The sequence below is a fragment of the Sander lucioperca genome, chromosome 1 (genome assembly GCF_008315115.2).
Source record: "Sander lucioperca isolate FBNREF2018 chromosome 1, SLUC_FBN_1.2, whole genome shotgun sequence".
NCBI lineage: Eukaryota > Metazoa > Chordata > Actinopteri > Perciformes > Percidae > Sander > Sander lucioperca.
This window is the reverse complement of record NC_050173.1, coordinates 25,314,793-25,330,155: the sequence shown is the minus strand read 5'-3', so window position 1 is coordinate 25,330,155 and position 15,363 is coordinate 25,314,793. Positions and strand designations below refer to the sequence as shown.

General features: G+C 40.3%; 1 protein-coding gene across 3 annotated transcripts in view; it reads left to right on the top strand.

Annotated features, from left to right (window-relative positions):
* The window catches only part of maea (macrophage erythroblast attacher, E3 ubiquitin ligase), a 97,171-nt gene that overhangs the window by 70,384 nt on the left and 11,424 nt on the right, over nt 1-15,363 (top strand). Inside the window, exons 1-2 of one of the 3 annotated variants that reach the window (XM_031302788.2) lie at nt 9,032-9,188; nt 14,091-14,273. In XM_031302788.2, the coding sequence (XP_031158648.1) occupies nt 9,120-9,188; nt 14,091-14,273 (252 nt within the window). In that variant the 5' untranslated portion in view covers nt 9,032-9,119. Of the gene's footprint in view, nt 1-9,031; nt 9,189-9,822; nt 10,036-14,090; nt 14,274-15,363 lie in introns of those variants that run through there. The other 2 variants (XM_031302789.2, XM_031302790.2) reach the window with 2 other exon arrangements.

Sequence of the window (15,363 nt, the reverse complement as noted above, 5' to 3'; positions counted from 1 at the left end):
GGGTAAATGTGCTGCATTTGCACCCTATTTTCATACAAATACTTGTACCAATGTCACGCATGAATACAGGTTTATTACTTTTTTTAAATTATAATCTACGCTGTAAATTGGCAAAATCTACTTTTGATCATATTCTAGTTAGATTCGTTTAAATGCAACTCTGCAATTTATAGTACTTTGTGATATCATAATGAAAACCATGCAAAACTTGTATTCCTTGCTACAACATTAAACAAAACTATTGCTGACTATACTGATTATAATTTTGTGTGACAAACAACACGTAGAGTTCTTGATAAGTTTATCTTGTAAAAGAAAGTGTCAGATGGAAAAAACATTCTCAGCAGGTACTTAAACTTTGAGTAAGACAATAGTCTAATACATTTTCATGATTACATACTATTTTTTTCACACTCAAGCTTGATATGTAGTTCTGCGGAGGCTCCACGCAGAGCTTTCGCCGAAGCCTACGTAAGTGGCCTGATGTTTATACTTGTGCGTTGGTATGTGTGTCGATCTCTTTAAGAGAATAGCGGGGCTGGCATGTGTGTGTGCGTGGAGAGTGGGTGGTAGAGCGAGTGAGAGAGTGACAGTGATTAGCTTCGGAGCGAGTTTGGAGGTGGAGATCTGTGTTTTCTGACCACGTTGGGAAAGTTAACCCTCTCCTTGATTTCATGTTGTTTATGGAGAAGGAGAACACGGAAATGAGTCGGGGGAAATGCAACGCTACCAACCCGTGGCCAAGCGACTAGTTTTTAGTAGTTAAATATTTTGAAAGGTGCACGTCAGGCTACGGTGTAGGGTCCGGCGTAGGGTCCATGCCTCCACGTACCTATGTACGTAGCCACGGCGTCGATTTAACTTAGAAGCATAAATCGGCCTTCACTCTCACACACCATCTCATTACTTCTGTGGTTTGCAACAGGTAGCATGTTCTCTGTTTGATCTGAGACCCAAAATAATTTCTACAGATTCTTATTTCCCATAAAAATATATGATATTCATGAACTGTTAAATGTAAATCACACAGCATAGTGTTGTCTATGATGTGTCATGGGTTTTGTCTTCTCCCATTATGCAAGTAAATATGGAAGACAGTGTTTTTAATCAGATACGTTTAACCTTTGTACCATTAAATCACTTTAAACTCTCCAGCCACCTACTCAGACTCTTTCTATTGCTGCAGCGCTGATGTTACTCTCATCTACACTTGACCATTTGATAACCACAGTGATATAAGCAGACTCAGATGCACCCCTTAACCGCCAGGGCCTAACCTAGTTTAACAGCAATGATGGTTACATCACATCCTCACTATTGGCAAATGTCACAGACAGCCAATGGGCGAACTGTTTTCATCTTCAAAAGAAAATGAGCAACATGCTACTCCTTGTTTTTTAGCTTTATTTACACTGGAGCAGGGCCGTTCGTGGCAATTCTGGCTCCTTTTCAAGAGTAGATAGCTTGAAGCCCCGGCTTTTTTCTTTGATAAAATAATCCAATTGGAATCTCCAGCTGTTCGGTTCGTCACCATCTCGTACCTCAGTCACAATGGCACAGAGTCAGAGAGCAGAGACATCTGATGGGAATTATGCCTAATAATTTAATGATGTCCATACCAGATTGGGCAGACACGGTGAGAGAGGACATGACTCAATCATTCCTCATATAGAGAAGTAAACACTGAAACTAATATAACTGTGGAGTTTACGCCAGTTTACGCCAAACATAAAAAACAAAACAAAACAATAATATTTTTGACCAGCTACAGGTGACACCTTGGGAGACAGTGAATGTTAAATTCACTTCTACTTCTATAATAATATTAATAACACTAAAGGCTGTGCTTTTTGTTCACAATTCCACCATTTTGTGTGTAATAATATACCAAATTCAGTTGTGTGTGGAAATTACTGCTGGCCCAACCCATGACACTATCTTAAGATGTACAAGCTCAGTCCGAGCCACTTTGTTTGTTTCCCATTTACCGAGCCAGAGCTGTGTAAGAACACCAGAATATTTTTCAGTGCACACACAGAACACATCTAGGGGACCACGAGGAGATATTCGCTGAATTTGACAAAAAGTGTATTGGATTCGAATCAGAGACTCCACCTTTTAATGCCCAATTCACACAGCAACTCTAAACAGTGGCTAATGGGAAGTTCCAAATCTGTTTCTGTGGAAGCAGTGGAGTGGGGGAAGTTTTACATCCTGCTTATGTTTTGTAATGCAAACGGTCTATAGCGTTAAAATCAGAAAACAAATACACCAACAAAAGTATGAACTAAATACTAAATCTAATGTATATAGCATATTTGTCATAATTTAAACAAGTCTCACGAAGAGAAACGGGTATCTCTCTCTCCCCCGCCTCTGCCTGCTGCGCTGTGACCGTGTGTGTATGCGTGTGTGTGTGTGTGTGTGTGTGTGTGTGTGTGTGTGTGTGTGTGTGTGTGTGTGTGTGTGTGTGTGTGAGACTGTGTGTGTGAGTGACGGCCGGCCAGCGAGTTTTCTCAAGCCTGCAGGGCACGCTTGTGGAGTTTAACTCTGAAAAGACAGTTAACCACAGGTTCCCGTTAATCTTATGATGGACATGTGTTGTGATATTTAATCAAACGAACCGTCAACGTCGAAATAAAAGCCTCTCATTTACGAGACCGGTCTGAGAGACCTCCAGCTTACAGCGGGGTCTCTGAGTATGACTGGCCGACTGAGCGACGAGCTAGGGACCCCGGCAGGCGCCTGCTGGCTGTCGCCTCACTTCATGGAGCTTCTCAACTCCGAAAACTTTGAAGCAAATTGTCAATTCGGCATCAATTTGCGCAAGACTGCCTATATTCAAAATCTAAACAGTTCATTTCTCGCCTAAAACGTTATCAGAAGTGAATTTAGTGATGAATAAGATGGCGAAAATTGTTACAATTGTCCCGTTGTTGGTCTGTCTGTACCGGAATCCCGACCCTTGTTGACCTAGGTTCATATGCTGAAAAGGGAAGAGTGAAAAGACCCTGCCCTGAAGTAGGAGCTGAAAGAGTTACAGGAACTGCGGCCAAAGGAACTTAAAAATCCCCAAATTGGTCCACGAGAAAAAAAGTGTTCTAGGAATTTTATGTTCTAGGAACTGCAAAAATCCCTCCGGTCGGAAAGCAGCTATTGGCTGCCACTTTAAACAGACCTGAAGCTGTCCCTGGGTTTCAGACTTGAAAAACATTGTGGCTTGTTCCTCTTTTTTCACCTCAACACTACAGTCTGACAAAATCTGTTTCTGATTATATTTGAGGCAAGAAAAAGCCCATGTACTGAAGTGTAAATAATGTTTAAATCACAACAGCTACTTTAATAGTTTGCTATGGGATTTAGGAGCTTTGTAAGGGGGTAATGCATCACATTTTGCTCCATATTGCAGAAAGTATCAGCCACTTTCTGTAAAGCAAGAAGCACTTAAGCTGCTTAATGTCTCGCCTTAATAAGCATGATGTATTACTGTACACTTAACACATTATGCAAATGTAATAGCTAAACTAATACATTTCTTAAAGGTCCCATGGCATGAACATTTCACTTTATGAGGTTTTTTAACATAAATATGAGTTCCCCCAGCCTGCCTATGGTCCCCCAGTGGCTAGAAATGGTGATAGGTGTAAACTGAGCCCTGAGTATCCTGCTCTGCCTTTGAGAAAATGAAAGCTCAGATGGGCCGATCTGGAATCTCCTCCTTATGAGGTCATAAGGAGCAAGGTTACCTCCCCTTTCTCTGCTTTGCCCGCCCAGAGAATTTGGCCCACCCATGAGAGAGAGAGACATCATGTCTTTCAAACGAGCAAAGTGGCAGTTGGTCAAGGCCACACCCCCACTCTCCACCTTGCCCCCCCTCTCTCCTCCTCAATAGCTACAGACACAGAAATGGCACATACTAAGTAAAGCTCATTGTGGGACTGGCTCTAGTGGCTGTAATTCTGCACCAAGGCGGAATTTCAGGAAAGAGACTTCAGATACAGTATTAGGGACCACTAAGGCCTATATAAAAGCATCCAAAGAGCACCATGTCATGGGACCTTTAAAAGACAACTATCTTCTCTATACTTGTCATCACGCCACTCAGTGAGGTCATTAGATAATACCAGTTGCATGTATAACAAGGAATAGGTTAAGTGTGCAGGTTCAGTTCTTATATCAAATTCAAACTGACAACCTGGGGTCAACAATGTGAGAAGCTACAGACACATTTATCGTGTTGACGGGGCAAATTCACTCCAACCACATCTTACATGCAAGAGACAAATGTTCCCTGGGAGATAGAGGAAACATGAAACATATTCGGTGCTTCTAAATAAGGATGGAGAGAGGGGAAGACAGTGCAGGGAGAGAATATATGGACTCATCTAGCTACAGAGAGAAAGAGGATAGAGAGGTAGATGGGAGAAAAAAGGAACAAGTAATGATCAGCAGGATATGTAATGCTGCTCATGAGAGAGAAGGAGGAATAGAAGAGAGAAGAAGTGATGGGAGGAAAAAGCGGACACATTTAGAGATTTCACCTCAGTCTTTCATGTGTGCAAACTGAGCAGATATTCACACATATATTGTGTGAGGTTGGACATTAGCAGTTACACCCTTTCCTCTCCTTATCACTCCACATCTGTTATTTCTTCCTCTTCCCCTTTTTGAAATTTCTCTTCTCCATCTTCCTTACCTTTCGCTCCTCTCCCTCTCTCCCTTCACCTCCATTGTGTCTGCTTTCACCCTCCCTCTCTCCTCTACATCTCTTTACCTCCTGCTCTTCCATCTTTGCCCATCTTGCTCTCTATCTTCAATCCCTCACAATTTCTTCCTCTATCTCCTTTGCTCCCCATCACCCCCCGCTCCTCATTCCCGCATCTCTTTCACTGTCTTTTTCCATCCCCGCCACCTCCCACCCCTTCTCTGTCTCTCTCTCTCTCTCTCTCTCTCTCTCTCTCTCTCTCTCTCTCTCTCTCTCTCTCTCTCTCTCTCTGTAGTCACTGCAGCGTGTCTAATGGTTCAGCTCCCTCTCAGCAGATCCAACAAGCGGAGGCCAGGCGAGCAGCAGCCCCGACTAACGCCTCCCCACCACTGGCCTTATCAAGACTGACAGCCAGCTCGACCCAAAGCTATCGCTAACACACATAATTACAAAGACACAAGACACAGAGAAATAAATGTACACTCACATAAGCAGTTGCATTCAAAATATATTACATACTGTGGCGCAGGTTCAAACTCAGATGCAAAAAATGCAGCTGCAACCAAACACACACACACACACAGAGCTACAGATGCAAACTTACGCTATAACTCTAAATGTAGCTTTTAAGAAATACAGAGTGGCCATTGTACTAGCTGTAAACGTGTAAATGCAGGCACACACATACACACGCACACACGCGCACACACACACACACGCACACACACACAACTGGATTTATGCATACTGACAGTGAGCTACAGAACAATGTGGATGCCACTACATAGGAGAGAGCAGATATCTGAGAAACTAGCAATCTGATCTACTATAGGAGGAGACGGGTACAACAGGCATGAAAAACCTAACTTATGCATAGAATAAAAGAGTGAAAGGAGGTGAAATAGGTAGGAGCAGCAGGACAGAAACAAAAGAGATGAATGGAGGAACTGGTTGTCAGACAAGAAAATTGAGGGTAAGGAGGAAGAGGAGAGGCGGATAGGAGAAGGAAAGCCGGAAAAAAGCAGAAGCAAATAAGGAAGATGGCAAGGGAGAGGAAGATGAGGAGGATAAGAAAAGGGAAAGAGTGACAAGTAAAGTAGAGGAATTATTAATCTTACAGAAAGTGCGATGTAGAGAATTTACTGACAAGTTTGACTCCTCATAAAAATGTAACTGTTGAATAGTTATAGAACTGTCACCTCCCACAAAAGAGAAAGAAAAAAAAATCTTTTTAACATTTCAACATATATCAACCATAGTCCCTGTCTCTCATTTATATAAAGTGTTTTATATTTTTAAGATGCAGAAATACACGTCTTCGCCAATTTATTCATCAATAAAAAATAACCCTCATGTCACACAAACTGTACACACACAAACAAAAATAAACACTCATATTCATACAGTCACACCCAAGCAAGCCTTCATGCTGTAAGTGTACACATGCATCAAGTTATTTCCACCGTTATTTGGCTTGGCATAGACTTATACTGTATCTTTCAAAACCATGCTGTAAGCACAGCTACTGCTATCACACACACATTTTTACACACATAGACACTGACACACATTCACACATACTACACACAGAAAGCACTCAATAGGGGGCCAAAAATACATCACAAACATTGCATCACCTTCCTTTCTGTGTGTCCACTGTGACTGTTCCACTTTGTTCCTAAGCTGGGTGGGGGTGGGGCATGCAGCAGATAATGGGCTAGTTGTAAGCGATTAAAGCTTGTAGCAGCCAATCAGCAAAGCCTGGCACTGGACAGCGGCCAATGGCAATATGTTCACCATGGCTTGGGGGGTTGGTTCTCACTCACACAGGAAAATACATGTGACCATATGGAACGGGTGTCGAGCACTCTCATTGGAACATACGGGGCTTCCCCGTATGTATCCAGTTCTCTTAATACATCCATGACGGTTGTAGGGTGAATTCACTGGTTGTACTTATGGACTTAAACCTGTATTTTAAAATATCCTACACTAGAAATACTACAATATATGTCCTTATTTCTATGTATTGAAAAGTATAACTACTAGAGAGATTGACTAGAAGATTTACCTATCATAGGTTTTACACTTTATTTCAGGTGACTACTTTGAACTACAGTTTGGTCTTCAAATGGACAAATAATTCAGGATTCCTTAAAACTAATGTCTGATCTCCTCATCCCCACTAATGTCAGTTATCAATTATCAATTCATATTTAATTAATAAATTCACGGCTATCTCAAAAATGTTTATAAAAATTCTGAAAAATCACTGATCACAATGTCTTAGAGGCCAAGGTGACATCTTCAATTGCTAAGGTCTATTTTATGTTTATTATATCAAATGACTTAAAGCAATTAGTATTATTGTGATTATTAGTTATCAAATTTGTTGTTGATTCATTTTCTGTTCGCTCAACTAAAAAACTAATTGTTTCAGGATTAGCCACCTGCCCTGTCATCCATTGTGTCTGTGTATTTGCAGCTGATCTAACATATGTGCTGTATTAGATGACAGGAATCTGGTCTTAAAGTAAAGTTCTATATACATTGAATGATTGATAAGGCTTAAACTCACCTCTGCTTGAGGTGTATGCTCAAATACAGCAGCCCTAAGGAATACAAGAACACATGATTATAATGCGGACTGATTAGTTTGTTCATTATTTACTGCAGTATTTGATTTAATTACAGAGACATTTTACAGGTGCTCTCACTCTTATTAATTTATTAATATTACGGTATAAATTTTCTGCTCACATATAATTTGTAATATGGTAAGCCTATTAGGTTGTAATCTTAGTTGATGTCCACGTAGAGTGACCTAGATTAGTATGAAAAGTTATTTATTAGCATTAACGCTGATAACAAGTCAGGTAAAGCAATATTGTAGTGGTTTTAGAGAATGTAACGTTAGTGCAGCAACAAGTCTGGGACAAAAATCACTAATATAAAGCATAAAACTGGAAAGAACGACTTCTCAACTCGGGAAATTGAACCATACGAGGAGTACGTGAATGCAGCACAGCATACAGTCGTGACGTTGCAAAATATGACAACAAGATGCATTAGTTAGTGTTCTTGAGCTCTTATTCACATCACATGCTCTTCGTGAGCACATTTTATGAGCAGTTTTCCAAGTTGTCAATTCCTAATTGAATTAAAAACATTTGCTGACAACTTCAAGTAGCCATTGTCCACACTGTATCATAAGCTGAGACACATTTAGCAATTTTACCTGCACACTCATTTCAATCCATATTTATAATTCCTACTAAAGTGCTATAAAAATGCAATATACCGATATGCAATACGTGAATTAATAAACATGTTCTTACCATCAACCTGCCATGTTACTGCATAATAGTTGTGTACCAAAAATTTCGCCAACTTTCCGAGTTCTTCTTGAGGAGAGGGAAATTCCTTACATCCATTCACGTACATTTTCCCCATTGTTAACTCGTTATTTCGACACCACGTGAATGCAGCATAAATCGCATTGAATCAAGGAATACTTTCTGTTTGAAGCCACTTCAAATAAGAAAAGCATCTTAAAGTGCCCATATTATGAAAAAATCACTTTTTCTGGGATTTGGGGTGTTATGTTGTGTCTCTGGTGCTTCCACACACATACAAACTTTGAAAAAAATCCACGCATGCTGTTTAGAGTGAGATACGGTTTCTGAATGTGTCCTGCCTTCAATCTCTGGGTGAGCTGTTCAAAATCAGCACGGCTTGTGACGTCACAAGCCGAAACGAGCAGGCTAACCGCAACCATTAGCTCGTAGCGTTAGCATGCTAACGCTATGGCTAACGTTAGCATGCTAACGCTAGCATGCTACCTCGTTCTCAATAGCAAAGCACTGCTACAACACACACAAGTTCACCATAATCTACAAAAGAACTACTTACATGTGCGCCCTCATTTAGAAGTCTCCCAGCTAATCCTGCCTTGTAACTGACCGAAGTTGGAGAAACAGCCTTTCTTTTACTGTCTATGGAGCTAGCTAGCTGACATGATCTACATCTGAGCTACTGGGCATGTGCAGTGCAATCAAAGATAGTACAGAAGAAGAAGAAGAAAAGAGGTCTCACTCTGTAGCTAAAACAGAGACCAGCTGAAAAGAGGATCTGCAGCAGTGAGAGAGAGCACTGCAGTACAACACAAATATGGTGTTTTTTGAAAATTAAACCATGTAAACCTATTCTGGTACAACCTTAAAATACAATTATGAACCTGAAAATGAGCATAATATGGCTGCTTTAAAAATCTTCAACAATGCAACCCACACACCCGTACACAGAGTCAGTGCTGACACCACCTCAGCAGATGGCGGTAGTGAGCACCAAGGCCATTCTGAGTTGATAGAAGAAAAAAAAACACAAACAACCACAAGAAAACCCCAAAACCAAGATGGCGGTGCAAGAGACAGCACCTCAACTGTCCATGGCTCTCAAAGTCCAAGAATATCCCACCCTGAAGGTAAACAAGAGCTAAAACGTCCATATAGTAATAGCCTAACGATTCTAGTGTGTCCAAAATGCACGATGTGTTTGACGCTATTTGGAAAATGGGGATTATTAGTTAATTTGATGGCGAGAGCAGCGAAGTTGACAGGGAGGCTAACGTTAGCTGGACTAGCTTAGCCAGGTAGCAGCGTCTACTAAATACCTGTCTTTGAAATGCGATATCAAAGATCAAATAGTTCGATAACTAGCTAACAATAGCTGGTGGCTAGTTCGCTGGCTGTCTGTTGCCTTAATTAATTCTTATTATTGGCGTCAAGTGTACTTAACGGTTTAGCAGTATAATTCAGTTAAAGGTTGATATAAACGTTAAAATAACCATCACTACTGACAGAACCTGACACAGCGTGATTGCCCATCCATTCGACAACCAGGCATGGCGTCAAAGAAATGGCTTGCAGGCAGTCATTATTGGCCTGCTAGCCAGTTTGCTGTGGTGACACCAGCAGAAGCCACCTTTTGTCGTCGCAAAAGATGAATAGCCTACCAGATAACGTAACGTCGAGCATGTACATTTTAGCTGGCTGGAAGATCGGTTGAAATCACCGGGGGAGAGCCCGTAACGCTACGCTGTCAGGCAGAGAATCAGTCCTGCGAGTTTTAGCGCAGTGTCATCAGATTGCTGCTGCTTCTCTGCACTTCAAAATGGCCAGCGAGAGAAATCACAGTCTGCTGCCGCACACACGCACTGAACCTCCATTCCACATAACGTTACTGCGACGCCACCACTGCTAAAAGACGAACTGAAACAAGCCCGGGCTGCTCCTGTGTTCAAGAAAGCATCGTTGTATGAAAGCACGTTTGTGAGTAGCAACGTATAGATTTTGTGTGGAAACTAATGTCATGGTGTTGTCATACATATAACGTGTTGTTGGCGATGTTAAGCCGTCTCTGTGTTCAGAAAAGCATGGCTGTGGTTTAGGGATATGTCTGTCTTTGCTTGGATGCTGCAGTAAGGATGATGGGCACCATTTTAAGACAGGAGTGATGTTATAATTGGTATCAAATGGGAGTACAGCTGTGAGAGAGCAGTTTTGGTTACATTTGGAGCTATATTGAGCAGAATTAAAATATCACTATGTTGCCTGACACAGACACTGAGGAATCTGCTAATCTGCATTACCAACAAATTATTCTAGTGTTGGATATTATGTCCTTGTGGATGCATTTGGATATTTTCAGTCAGATCAGTGTAAGCTTTACCACAAGCTAACCCTAATATATATATGCTTAAATGGCTAGGGTTTGTGACCAGGGGTTTGTTGAATGCTGAAAATACAGGCCCATTACAGTGAAATGACATTGTAATGCTGCATATTTAAGATTATGTGTCTGTATTCAAGGTAAGACAAAATCATAATTGCATTGACATGCTAAAATTACCTAAGCCATTTAATGGTTATAGTTATTCTGATTGTCAATAATAGGTGAAGTGTACTGCCTGGAGTGGGCTTGTCTCTCGCAATCATGACCACTCACACCGTATCAGCCAAGCCGTTATTATAGCTGTCAAAAATAATCATAATCATAATCAAAAAGGAAATATTTGTTTTTCTCAAATGTGCAGCAGACTCATCAGAGAAACAAATTATGTTCACTTCTTTGTAGGAGGGTTTTCTCTCTAGCTAGACTATATTGTGATGTAGTACATTTTTTGGAATTGTTTTTGAGAAACAGTTTGTAGCCTAGATAAAATGTCCACATTTAAATGCCCATCACATTCTGCACATTGATATGCTACGTTTCTTGCCTTATACAGCCATAAATATTAAATACATAGCCATTTCGATAGAGAGTATAACAAAAGCAGTTGACATAATCTCTATGGTCTTTAGTTCTACTATATTTTGCTGCTCAACCTTGCTTGTTTGCATACACTGAGAATTCTATTCATATTATATGAATTGATTCTCTACATCTCGAGCATAATCATCACCTTCTACTGTATCTGGCTGCTGAAGCCTTAATTTCATAAACCCCCCAAGTAATTTGTTAATATGTGGCCAAGTGTGTCACTAAAATTCTTTATTTGCTGGACAAACACTGACCAGTTTAATGTGTCAGTGGCAAACCCTGATCTCTATGTAGCCCTCAGGAAAAACTGCTGACATAAAGCCAATGCTTTTTCTATCTTTTCCCTCTCATAGTGGCCATACACATACCTGAATAAGCCCCTTGTTTCTGTCAACAGGACACTAATGAATATTTACTAGTGCATATAAAACTGTTCTGTTCTGTCAATTAAATATCTGAATCATAGGGTCTCATTCTGAGATTTAATTTGGCAAAATTAGAGTTGATGGATATTAGAGCTGTCAGTCTTCCTCTATAATACCATTTGAATTCCATTTTTTTTTTTTAATATTCAAATAATATTTGAATATTTAATGCTCATATGCAGCCTGTTATAAATGTGTACTACACTACTCAGGCTTATGCATTGTCAATGCCACTATAAGCATGTGGTTGTTGTTACAGGTTCTGTCCACTAGAGGGACTTCCAGCATTAGCCTGGCCTTGACAGGGACCTACGTCATGGCGCATTGCATTTCTGGCACGCCGCTCTCTGTTTACATTATATTCCACTATGCACACAGCGACAAACAAAAATCAACAGAGAACTCTGTCATGAAACATTATCTAACAAGTGTATTGAAGCGGCTCTGTTGTAAAGGCTAACGGTGCTCGGGTAGCACAATGACATGTTAGAAAGCACAGCCGAAACGATTTGTCATAAACTAAGTAACATAGTGTTAGCCACGATGCTAACGGCATTAATAACTAAGCCAAATGGTGCTGCCACTACTATTTTAGTGATTTAAAAGCAACCTGTTTCTTACAGATTGTCACGTTACTGAGAATACAGCTGTTAGAAGGTAATATAAGAAGTCGAAGCTAACTCTGACAGCTGTAGGGCAGCTAACATTAACTTTAGCTAGCTGTCTCCATGAAGCTCCCAGCTAAGCTACTATAACTTGCGACGCAGTTAGGAAACCAGAACGAGCTAACTATTGATAACATAAGCATTTTGGCTCGATGGATGTTGATTTTAAAGTAATGTTAAAACTATTTCCCATCCTTCTTCCGATTTCCAGCCGCAGCCTGTCACTCCCCCTTGTACTAACGTTACTCCGTACGTAACGTTAGCTCACAATGCCTTGTGTTTCTCACTCCCGTAACTTATTGTTCATCAAACGTGACATGAGAAGAGGGAGATTAGCTAACGTTAGCCAACCTATTTATAAAAAATAAAAAAAATCACATTCAAATAGTAATTTCAGCATTCGAATAGTATTGATTTTTTTACTATTCGAATTATATTCGACTTTCGGAATTCGTTCCAACAGCCCTAATGGATACTAATATATAATTCCAGCAGAGCAGCAACATTCTTTATCATTTCCTGTTTGAGCCACACTTGCATAATTGTCCTCTCAAATGTTAGTGACCTGTGAAATTAACTTGGCTCAAACTTAAAAGAAGGGGGGAAAAATCCTCGTAGTGGATCAAAGCGCTCCCCCTGTTTTTAATGGAATGTCTCAGAGAAGGAACCACAACGGTCAAATGAATCTGGCTAACAGACATCTGCGAAGACATCTTGTATTGCAGTACAAGGGGAAATGAAATTTGCCAGGTTTCCATTCAACACTTTTGTTATAGTACCTTTAGAACCATACATAACCTGTATGGACATGTACCAAAACACTAGATCTGTTCTGCGTTTACATCGCAGACAGTATTCTTGTACATTGGATGGTAAAAGCCGTGGACAGCCATGCGCTGAGAAACAAGCTAAAAAACCTTTTTACTTTTCACTGTATTTCCTCTTCACCGACAAAGGAACGTCTGCATCAGTTGCGGACTGCAGTGTTTCTAGCTCCATCTTTATTATCAGATCAGTGTGCTTGGTACCTCAACAGCGGGGTAACGAAAAAACGGGACAGAATGGAGCGGTTCTATTGGTGCCATCCATCCACAACTTTTGACAATGGAAATGCAAAAATAAACCTTCTAATGTGTAACGGACTCAACTGAACCAGACTGCTTGGTGGAAACAATGCTATAATAGATCATGGCCTTTAGATTTTTAGAAAACCACTTTTTAAACAGGAATTTGTTTACGTAGATCATGTTGATTCAAGTTGGTACAGTACAAATAAGAGACGTACTAGAGCTATAAATCCTTACTAACATAATACCGTGTGAAATTAAATGTAGCAATGATAGCATATTCTGTAGATGGCAGTAGCCAGAAAGACAGGGTTGTTGCAGTCTGAACAAGTAGGGACCAGTTATCTGCTTTCTGCATTAATTTGTCTCCGGTGAGGGAATTATGCTGCTAGAAGACACATCATAGAGCAAACTGCTGATAGTGTAAATGTCAATCTAACTGCAGGTGACATCTTTGAAAGAAACATTTAACAGCAAGGGGAATACGTTATTATTTTATGTATTTGAAAGGAAATTTCATTTTTCTTTTTCTTTTTTTATCATTTAATGAAGAAAGGTCTATCAGTATTTATTTGGGTAGACTGTTCATTCCTAGTTTTTATGTAATTGATTGGGTCTGCTCCAGTTTCTTTAGTCACCCAAACACGGCAGAATGCCTGCTGTCAGAAATGTCTGGCAGAATACAGTTTTTGTTTTGTAGAGGATCCATTATAGCTTAATTATCTAATAACAACTTTCTACCTTTCACAAAATACAAACCATGATCAGCTAGAGGTCCTTTTTATATGCATTTGTTTACTAATGACGTTTTGTAAAATTGTAGTGAGTGACATGCTTGCTCTTTGACACTGCAAAACCTGAATGCCTGATACACAGAGGTAAATAGCCAATGGCATTGTCGTTGCAGGTGCCGTACGAGACTCTGAACAAGCGTTTTAGGGCGGCTCAGAAGAACATCGACCGGGAGACAAGTCACGTGACAATGGTTGTTGCAGAGCTGGAAAAGACGCTGAGCAGCTTCCCAGTGGTCGACTCGGTGGTGTCACTGCTGGATGGTGTGGTGGAGAAACTCAGCGCCCTGAAGAGGAAGGTGAGGGATTTAGATGTGCACATATACACACTGTCAGATGGGCCAGCTGCAACCAAAGCAGAATCATTTAAAATGTTGATGTTGAAAGTTTAGTCATCAGCAGTGTTTTTAGACCATTCTGTACAGTGTACACTGAAATGCAAAGAAAACCCAAAACAGTTGAATCTCTTCCTCACCTTCCCTTTTAGTTTAATTATGGTAGAATTGTTTTTGGATAAAAAACACTTTTGACTAATGCAGACAATTACCCTCTGTGCTTTATCACAGTTCTTTTGCCTCTGACTCTCTTGGTGTTATTGCTTGTTTTGTGTTTTTAATTTATAACTAATTTATAAATAGAGGTGTTGTCTCCATTATTTTAGTTTTTAGTGATTACATTAACATAGATGGAAAGTGCAGCTGTGTTTGTGGAAGGTTTATCACAACAATCATGTCTGAGTGTTTACTCTGTTGATACTACACCTTAAGGCCAGGGTTTTCAATTGTAACCACTTTGGAGGTCCTTTTCAAAATCTGGCCTTGGGTGGATGGAGATACAACAGAAAAATTTCAAATTTGTCCTACTCTTTCCTTAAAAAGTACAAGCACTGGTATTGACCCTGGTACTTACACCACCAGCAGTATCTTATCTCCCTTCAGCTAGAGCCAACTGTTAAAAGCCACATTACTCACCCCTGTTGGCAAAAGCACTTTATTGTGGCTGTGGTTTCTTTATAATGGTATAACCGTTGCCTTGGTTGAATGTGTTTGTGAGCCACGCTCAGAAATGCTGCCTGGGTGGTTCTTCTATCAAGCCCTTCTAAAACTACAGACAACAAGTGATCAAAACACACTTTGCAGGTTTTGTTTTTACCAACATGTTGTCCAGCATGTACTTTGTGGCATGTAAGCCCTGAATTAATTGTGTTGAAGGCTAGGTCACACTAGACACTACACTGGTGTGCTAGGGTGTGGGAGTCATTTCCCTCAAACATGTTGGGCCAAATCTGGTCTGACTGGTGTAGAGAAAAGTAGTCCAAAAGTCGAGAATGTAATCTGAAAGTAAGAGTTAAGTTCAAGTCCTAAATAAAGGGAAATACCGAGAGAAGAC